This window comes from Capsicum annuum, chromosome 1 (assembly GCF_002878395.1).
Source record: "Capsicum annuum cultivar UCD-10X-F1 chromosome 1, UCD10Xv1.1, whole genome shotgun sequence".
In the NCBI taxonomy this organism is placed as follows: Eukaryota; Viridiplantae; Streptophyta; class Magnoliopsida; order Solanales; family Solanaceae; genus Capsicum; species Capsicum annuum.
Window position 1 is genome coordinate 188,900,704 of NC_061111.1, and position 10,010 is coordinate 188,910,713.

General features: G+C 34.5%; 1 protein-coding gene across 4 annotated transcripts; it reads right to left on the reverse strand.

The window, feature by feature from the left end:
• Positions 1-1,565: 1,565 nt before the first annotated feature.
• Positions 1,566-7,424, reverse strand: LOC107842798. 4 transcript variants are annotated; one of them, XM_016686828.2, is made up of 5 exons: positions 7,252-7,424; positions 6,037-6,219; positions 4,827-5,645; positions 2,287-4,060; positions 1,566-2,197 (listed from the first exon to the last, which is right to left on the reverse strand). In XM_016686828.2, exons 2-5 carry the CDS (start codon positions 6,037-6,039, stop codon positions 2,160-2,162), a joined length of 2,634 nt encoding a protein of 877 aa, XP_016542314.2. In that variant the 5' UTR covers positions 6,040-6,219; positions 7,252-7,424; the 3' UTR covers positions 1,566-2,159. The 4 variants fall into 4 exon arrangements, with proteins under 4 accessions (XP_016542314.2, XP_047264257.1, XP_047264253.1 ...); XM_047408301.1 differs by having other exon boundaries at positions 6,130-6,219; positions 7,252-7,408; XM_047408297.1 differs by having other exon boundaries at positions 6,037-6,129; positions 7,252-7,392.
• Positions 7,425-10,010: the final 2,586 nt, after the last annotated feature.

Here is a 10,010-nt window from a genome sequence, read left to right on the forward strand (position 1 = left end):
TATCACTTCAAATCAATGGATTGCACGTTATCATTAATATTTTATTTTATATAATACATAATGTATTTTTTTAAAAATATAAATATTATAAAATATTTAAATATATTGTTAAAGTGAGGTAATTTTTATGAAGAGTGTACCACTATAATAAACTTCTTTGTTGTTATAGGTAGAATTTTGTTATCGAGAAGTAAGATATAATATGAAAAATCAATTTCAAAGAAAATCAGGTCAATATAGTGAAATACTATTATAATCAGGGGTTGTTTTAGAGAGGTCTGACTATATATATATTATTAAGAGAAAAAGGTTTGAAATATACCAAAAGTTTGGTGAAATTTTTTACAACATGCCTCAACTTTGTGTGTCCTATGACCCTCCCTAGACTATTTATTATCGCAGAGGTCCTATTCAGATCCTCACGTGCTCAATGTGCGTGATTTACGCAGTGGGCCAGCTGACAAATATATGCCACAAAAATACGGTAATAAATAATCTAAAAGGGTCATAGAATCCCCGCAAAGTTGAGGCATGTTACAAGAAATTTCTCAAAAGTTTAGGTATATTTTAAACTCTTTTACCTATTATTAAAGTCGTCTATTCATTGATTTGAATATAATGAGTTTGCTCTTTTTATACATGCAACTTTCTTTTTTAACATTGAATACACGTGCAATGCACATATCCTAAACTAGTAATTCTAAAAAGTACATACTCATATAAGGGTGTATTCGGAATGAAATTTTCAATTTTCTCACTGGTCAAAATTTTAAAAAACATTTTCTCTCAAAAATAAGTTCCTAGCAAAAGTTTATACAAAAAAAATTTCACAAATAACATTCTACATGATAGTGTCCTCCTTGCGCAAGGAATGAAAGAGTTTGACGCTCTCTCGCTTCGTTTTTTCTTGTCTTTCATTTCTGTCAGTCAGAATTCTTGATGTCAAAATGTTGGAAAAAATGAAGGGTAGCACACTTTGGGTAAAACGGATCCTAACCTAGACATTACGATTCCAAAATTAGATTGACCCTTTTAATCCTCCAACATACCTCACTTTTCCCCTCCACCCTCGTAACCACTTTTCCCACCATCTTCCATAGTATTTGTCTAAATTATGTAATTATTTTTAGAACAATATTATTCACTTACATACCAAACACAAGAAAATAAGTAACACGATCAATTCATTTTCAAAAAAAATATTTTTCATAAAACATTTCCTTCGTACCTAACACACCCTAAAACAAAAATATACATGATAAAATCCAAATGTGTTGTTGATACAACAACTTATCCCATATATTTCCACCAAGTGAGATCTGAAGAGGGTAAAGCGTACGTAGTCCATACCACTAGTTTAAATGTAGTAGTTAGGTTGTTTTGATAAACCTCCATCTCGAGATAGACAACAGTATAACAAACAAAAAATAAAAGCAAATAACAAAAAGAGATATCACACCACTAGATGATAAAAACACGACACCATAAGGTAATACTATAAATAAGCTATTTGAAATCATAGACTTCACCAAAACACTACGAACAAGAGACTACAAGAAACAACAGGCATCAAATGTGTTGTTAATATGAGATAGTATTTGCCTTTTCTTTTCTCCGTCCATTAATGTACAGACAACTAGTTTTATGAATGAAGAAACTCCTGAATCCAAAAGAAAAAAGAGAAATTCCAAAGCAACTCATTATGTTACCTGTTGGAGATGGATATAAGTAGCAGGTACAAGCCATACTAACAAACCAAGCTCCTTGTACACACTAAGAGATGCTTTGCTGCTCTGTTCGACAGTTTATTAGTAAAAGATTACGAAAAACAAAACAAAGGAACGATATGCAGGATAACGAAGTTGGTGTGGGGGGGTGAGGGGGTGGGGAGGGAGTTTTAATGGCCTATCGACTGAATATAAGCTATCTACAATCTCAACTAAGGAGACAACACTAATCACATCATCACTAGACATGATCACTAGTTCAAAAACAAAAGGTTTTGCTGAGAATAATCTTTGCTCCTTCCTGCCACTGCAATCAAATGAATGAAAAGCCTCTTCTTTTGAATCTCAACAACAGTATTTCTCTTGTGCTATTATTCAGTATCCACAATTCCTCGGCTGCATGTACATATTTTACTGGTCAGCTTTTATCTTTTACAGACCATTCTGGTGACTCAACTGGCAGTGAAATCCTGCATATCAATGGCACATGAAGAGAGAGTACAGATATGAGTAACAAGACATTTAAGAACTTGTTTAATAATGTTGACATCTTATGGACCTGCAATTGCCATCCCACTCTCAGGTGGATGCTGAATTTTTCCAAACATGTTGCTATCACCCCCAGTAGACACAGCATCTTTATCTTCTTCCATTTGGGAAACCACTGCGCTATTGCTAAAGTCGGTAACCCTAGTACCATCAGGGGTTTGTCGCGAACTCCTGGATGTTGACTTCCTTTTTGAACCCCCTTCTTTACTCTTTTGCCGTGTATTCACAGTCAAGAAACCATTTGCCAGAGCTTCAAGTACTCTTGTGGTTGGAGGCCGATTTCTAGTGCTATGCCTACGTGAGTTCAAGCTAGGTTGCTGCTGTTCCATACTAGCACTATGTGTTAATGTCTTCAACTCACCAGAAACATCATCAGGACTCTTCATGTTACCACTTTTGTCTTCCATCAATGCTGGCATCAGAATTTCAAATTCTGAATCAGGGGGGACCTGAGGTTCATTGAGGTCAATCATTGTCCTAGTTTTACGTTCCGCATCAGGAAGCTTCAAGCCATGACCATCAGCAGAAGCACATTCAGCACTTTGAGAAGGACTGCTCTTTGACGAGTTGCTTGATGACACCTTATCCTCAGACGAAGCTATTGGAATGTTGTTCGGAGATAGGTCATTGCTGCTAGAGGTGTGGCGCATCTCTTGTTCCATTCCTGGAACCATCAAAGAATTTACCATGCTACTTCCACGACTGCAAGCCGTTAGTCTCCTACGCCGCTTGGCAATGGGAGCTACAAAGTCTTCATTGTTTTCTTTCAATCTCTTAAACGAGTGGGATTTTACCACTTTTCTTGGCTTCTTGTCTTTACAAATGTTTTTGGTTTTCTTTGAATCAATCACAGGAACAGTAGAAGAAGCAGGATCAGATACAGGAATGCCCTCATTTGAAGCTTCCTGAAACTTCTGGCTTGATACACTGATTTTGTAACCTTTCTCATCAGAGTGCATTTCTCCATTGGAGATAATCTTCAAGGAATTATTATGATTTTCTTCAGCTTCATTAACCACAGAAGTACCAACAGAGTCTGATTCATCAGTAGACTCCTCTTCACTCTCTTCAGCTTTGTTTCCAGAAGATAATTTGTTTGAGATATCCACTGGAAGGCTTCTTAACTCTCTCAATTTATAGGGTTTACCATCAGAGAGACTTGTATCTACAACTGTAAATTTCATAACATCCATATGTCGGTTAGGAGTTCTAGGTTGCAGATAACAAGGACGTTGTCTTGTTGGAAGATCATCATGTTCTAACTTTATTTCATCTGTACATTCACCTTCAGCATTAAGCTCTAGAAGCTTAGGATCTGAAGCAACTTTACCCAATACATCTGTAACAGAATCAAAATAGTGGTTCCCTTTGACTAATTTCCTAGAGAACTTCTTAACATCAGGCAACAGAAAAACATATGGATTCTTGGGATTAGCAGCATAATTCAAGTTTTTAGGCTTCAGTGAGTGCCAACCTCTTGCTAATAGTCGGGGCCAAACAGCTTCCCAGAATATATCATTGGACCGAGCTTTACTAAGTCGGTAATCTCCAGTTAGAAACTTAATTACTTCGTCAGTTGTAAGAGTAGCGCATGCTTTGCCAACCGGGACTTCTGAGCGTACAGCATAATTGGACCTTGAAGGTTCCAAGGTCATACATGTAAGATCATATTTACCTTTGCCAATGCCAACTGCTTCAATGAGCATGCTTACCCCAATCATAGCCATTAAAGAGAAGACATACTCTTCCAACAGTATCTTTCCTTCCCCAAATGCCTTATTGACCTGTCAAGCAATCAGATTTAACTAAAGTATTATAAATATATGTATGTGTAAAAGGTTTCACCTAACTTTAACAACGGAAAAAGCAACATTTCCAAAAACCTTGCCACTGATGTCACTCTTAATAATACTCATCACAAATTATACAACCTCTAACTAAAGCGTATCCACAGAATCAGACAGATAGATAATCGGCGAAATGTGCAATTTGCGCACCTTTATGATATGAGGTTTCGGGTTTAAGTACAAACAAAATCCATCCTTGTAATACTTTACACTATGAGCAGTTCATGCACATGTTCTATAGATCAATAAATCTCTTGTTTATTACTCAGAAGAACCTTTTCTTCTGTTTTTTTGGGGAACTCAGAATAACCTAATAGCAACATATACTATTTTCCCCACATCTACAATAGATAGATTTTAGAATAATGTACATTAATTCCAGATTACTAGAACCGACACACATACAAAGGCATCAGCTTGCTGATGATAAGATCATCATAGTTTTTCATAGAACAAGGGAATTTGAAAAATTCTAAAACCTAAAGTACCAACTTTGGAGAATAAATAACTAACACATACAACTTGGAATGCAACCATTCTAGAAAGTATTAAGCAACTAAAAATCAACTAGGTTGATGAACAACCTAGAAAATGTCAAAAAGCCAGTGATAAATCAAAAACAAATCTAACCAGGCAGTATACTTAGCGGGGGGCATAAACATGAGAAAACACTGGATATGGTAAATCTAGCTTGTCTGAATACCTCCGCCAAAGCCTTTTGGGTTTCTTCTGAGATGCGGGGAAGTAGACGAGACATCAGCTCCTGTTGCCTCAATCCAGTGAACAGCTTTTGACCACACACACTCTTTCTGCTTCTCACTTTTCGACATTCTGACCATCTACGGTACTCAGGGGATCCATAAAACTCCCCATAATAAAATGATAAGATGTCACCAGTCCCTTTAGTTTCAACAAACCTCTTAACATGAACAAAATTCTTCTCAAAGATGTACAGACCTAGAACTAAACTTGCTTTTTCAGTAACAGTCCAAGAATCTAGGACAATGCCAGGGACTAAACAATATTGCAGGCCTCTAATTTCTTGTAGTTTCTTTTCAGAAGACAGCTCTGCTGATTCTCCTAGTGTCACCTTATTGAGCAAGATTGTGTCTGATGGCTCATTTTTTACAGTGATATTGTCTGTTTCTGACTGCATGCTGGTTATTCTAGCACTTTCAGGTTCTGAGGTTACACTATCATTGGCTGCATTTATTGAATGAACCAGATCTAACTTTTCATTTTTCATGCTTCCACCTTCCTGATTGACCCACACTAGTGGTATGGGTAATCCCACCATGAAATCCCAGGAAATATCAGCTCTGGTCTCCTGGTCAGCTAGCATTTTATTATATAAAGTGCAGTCTCTCTGCAGAGGTGGAATTTCAACCTGATACTGGTTCCCAATTCGAGTAGGTATCTCTGGCTCTCCAAGAACACCACTCATATCAGAAGACTCAAAAGAAAGCAATTGATCTGCAGACACACCATCCATGGGATCTCCATTCACTTCAAATGAATCCATCTGCAAGAGAAAGTGACTCAAGATTCTATCATGAGATACAACTATAAAGCACAAAATAACTCTTGTGAACATATTAAGTCCAAACTCCAAAGGTTTCTGATGGGGTGGAATCAATAATCTACTCACAATATAATGCTAAGGCAAGCAACAAAACAATAAGAATGCCCGAATTAGCTCATCCAAGTGTGAAAAGAAAATACACTGAAATGGTTGACTTAGTAGGTCCCCCCAAAAAAGAAAAAAAGATAGTTTCTGAACCTCTCTTGTTGCTTGTACAAAATGTACCTTCTGATTAAAGCACTTAGGTAGTTCAATTTTAAGAATGCAATTGGCTTGTAACAGTTTGAGTGGTGTGTAAAGCAAAAGGGACTTTTGAAAGAATACTACTCACCATATATTGCAATGAAACACCAACTCGTCGAGAAATATATAATACCGAGAAGAGTCCTTCAAGAATTCCTTACACAAATATACAAAGAGGTACCTAATTCAGAAAACCAATGAGTTTGATTGTTATCTTTCTTCTTCGTAGTTTTCTGTCAACACTCTGCTGCCCCTTATCCGTCAATTATTGCTTAAAAATCCAAAGAGATAGAAGTATAAGTGTAGACCTAACTAATTTGATAAAATGTCGATGAATGATCAAGTTAAATCAAGTAAAATGTCATTTGAAGAAGGCAGAGGCAAGTCTAATAACCAAATGCAAGATAACTTACAGAACACCGTTTAAAATAACTAAAAACCAAAACTTAATAACCGATTCACTCAGAAATCATCGAAAACTTTTGCATTTAAATTAATATCCAAAAAATGACAGAGGCTAAAAACAAAGAACACCGCGAGAGTAACTCAATTTTCATATAATCTACACCGACAACAAAAGAATCCTTTCGAAAGAAAAACACAAAATAAAAAAAATAAAAATAAAATAAAGATAAACAGAGTGATATGACTATAACATCAAACCCCAGATCCATTTTTCTAACAAAAAACAAGTCCAATATTAGGAAAGAACACAAACACTTCATCTGAGGTAAAACACAAACCTTGAAGCAGCCGTTTACATAAATTTTAAACACAACAAACCCCAAATTTGCAAAAACAGAAGAAAACAAAGAACACACATTCAAAGTATTCTTATCAAAAACCGTAACAGTGAAAGAAAGAAACAAACAAACAAAAGGACAATGTAGAAAAAGTATGAATCTTTATCAAGTCTCCATCACCTTTACTCAAAAAAATTCCCAATGACGATCCTTAAATAAAATCAAAACACCATAACAAGTCCAAAACTTGAACAAAACCCACTACCCAAATCGTGTTTCACAAGCAAAACAAGACATCTAAATACCCACAACACACACGCATAACATAAAACAAGAAAGCAAAAATAATCCAAGAAAAAAAAAATGCTTAGAAGCAAAAAAGGAACGTGAAAGATAAAATGGGTCTGCAAGTTATAGATGTAAAACAAAGAAAACATGAACATAAAAAAACAAGAAAACTATTTTAAGAAACAAACAACAACCAAACAAACATATATTCAAGAACATGATGTGTAAACATGTATATAACATAGAAAAAAGTTTAAAGGATGAAGTTGTACCTATAGAGTATGCTTCATGGAGTTGGGAGTGGGTTGAATTCGAAGAAAGAGAGGGGCAAAATAGAGGAAAAATGTGAGACTATTTTTTCTCTTTTGCATAGAGAGAAATATACGGGGGTGGGTGCGAGGGGTGGGGTTGCGGGGTTAGACAAGGGGCTGGGTGGCTTAAAAATAATATACTTCTACTACTGAGGGGGTTTGGTCCATTTAAAGAAAGAAAATGGATGATAAACCAAACGCGCTGTAACAAAAGGTTGTACGTACTCTAGAGTTTCTTTTATATCTAAAATGAACATAATTGACTTACCATTAAAGAAAGAATTTTCTACCTTTTCTTTTTGGTTCAGTAGAAATTATTTATATCAGCTTAATTAAAAAGGAGGGCAAGAGGCAAAAGGAGAAGGTTTAGATTTACCCTTTTTACTATATTAAAGCATTTTAATTTATCATTTATTATATTTTGCATTTATTTACATCCTTATTAGTAAATCATCTCATATTCACACTTAAGCTTTTACGGAGTTTTAGAGGTAGATCAAATGCGATCTACGTGTTAAAATCGCACAAAATATCAGAACTTATTTGTCCTTTTTTCATTATGATTTAAAATTATCTTCTAGCATACAACGATCAAGGCTTATATTAGAGTTTCATTACAATCAAGAAACACAATACAAAATATACTTACAACAAGGATATATAGTGACTTCAAAGTATAAACAAGAGCATAACTAGGATATTGGGTATAATGTAGAAGTATATTGACCTTCTCCTCAAAAATGAAAAGTTGTTTTTCTTCCTTTTTTTCAAGTTTCTCACTCAATTTTCACTTGAATTTTGCTATAATATGATAGTAATAAATTATAAGTTTTTTCTCATCAAATAAGTGGGAAAAAATGTCAAAATCGAAAATTACATTTATTGCATCGATTAAATTTTAGACTGACTCCATCGACACATATCTTGACATCATTTTTTACTTAGACATCTAAACCAAGAGTTATACCTCCTAGGTTTCAATGTATTTTGTCTACTTTCCTTTTTAGTCTGTTTCTAAAAGAAAGACCCTTTTTTCTTTTTAGCAATTTTTTAGTTTCAACTTTCCTCGTGACATGTGTAAGGCTATAAAATTAAATGATATTTTGCTACATTTCACATATCTTTAAATTAAACCAAAAGATTTAAAAGTCCTTTTTACTTTCTTAAATTTCATGTCAAGTTATAGTGTGTCAAATAAATTAAAACAGATGAAGTACCATTTAAACATTTTTAGTGCGTACCAACTATACAATTTTGGGCGTTTTCGCATACTTGACAAATCGCGTGTTTTTCACATGAAAGAAGCATGTGAAGAGTTGAATTAAACATAATTGTTTTATTTTTATTTCATTCATTCATTCTTCTTCTTCATCGTCGTCGTCTTTATTCTTTTTCTCTTTCTTCTCCACATGATATTCTACCATTAACAGACTTTCAATCAATGCTATTTTATTTACAGAAAAAAATAAAGGTTGCCATCATTCTCTAAGAACATGTCACATTTTTGTATAAAATTGAAATCCGAAAAATACAATTTATATTTTTAAAAAAGAATTTTACCCATAAATGAAAAAGAAAAGCCCCCCACTCCTCTTGTTTATCTTCTTCTTCTATGACCCCCCACTCCCACCCCCCCCCTTGGGGGTTTTCTTTTCTTCTTCTTCGACGACCCCCCCCCCTAACCCAATCTTCTTTTGTCAGCTATTACCCAACCCATGCTTGTAATGATGATGTGAACAAATCAAGAAATTTTTAAAAAAACATAATTTTTTTTAGAGAATTCTCTTATTGTCGGATTTGCATGGAGTAAATTCTAGTATAGCCAGTCAGAGTATTAAAATATATTGTTAAAGTATTGTCATGATAAATATAACAAGAATTGTGATGACATCTATCTCAATCCAACCACAATAGGTAAGTTAGTCTCAATAAGCACAATCAACTCAAAATAATTCAAAATAATAAGGATTGTGATGACACATATCTCAACCCAACCATTATAGGTAAGCCAGACTCAACAAAGACAATCAATTCAAAGTAAAGACAAATAATAAAATACCAATAGAAATAACTAAGAATATCTCTAAGAAATACTCAAGGAAAGTAAACCATACATCATAAGTATCTAAAGACTAAGATGTCATGAGTACAAGAGTGACCATTAAAATAGAATGTCAAAATTGAAATACAAGGTTGTCTAAGAAGTAAATAAGACAGAAATAAAATATCAAAGAAATTAGGACAGTCTTCAAACATAGGAGCTCACTACACTTCGAAAACAACAGCTCAACACGATCAAGGGTCGTGTTGACAACTCACACTAGGATCTACATCAAAAGAATAAAAAAAATAGGAGTGAGTACAACCACTAGTCTTTAGTAGGCATCATAGGATGATCGAGCTCAAACAACATACAATATAAAGAGTACTAAAATAACCCTGCATGAAGAAATATCTCATCAAGTCAATATCAATAAATGCCACAATCATCGCAAACCCAAAAATAATCTAAGAATTATGCAATGCAATGATATGGGATGATGTGTAATGACCAATGCTTACCAGTATATACCCCCTCCAATTGTTCGCTGGAAGGTGGGATCCATGAAGAGTTACAAGGTTCATAGACCCTGCATAAAATCTTACCTCGAATGAGATCAATATCATATATCTCTATCAGAATCTTATCTTAAACCATATCAACATTATATATCTCCATC

Bases quoted from the DNA above. Each gene is read 5' to 3' on its own strand.
- LOC107842798 (XM_016686828.2), bottom strand. The intron at 4,061-4,826 runs GTATTCAGACAA...ATTGCTTGACAG, and splicing joins CCCAAAAGGCTTTGGCGGAG to GTCAATAAGGCATTTGGGGA. The intron at 2,198-2,286 runs GTCCATAAGATG...ATTGATATGCAG, and splicing joins GAGTGGGATGGCAATTGCAG to GATTTCACTGCCAGTTGAGT.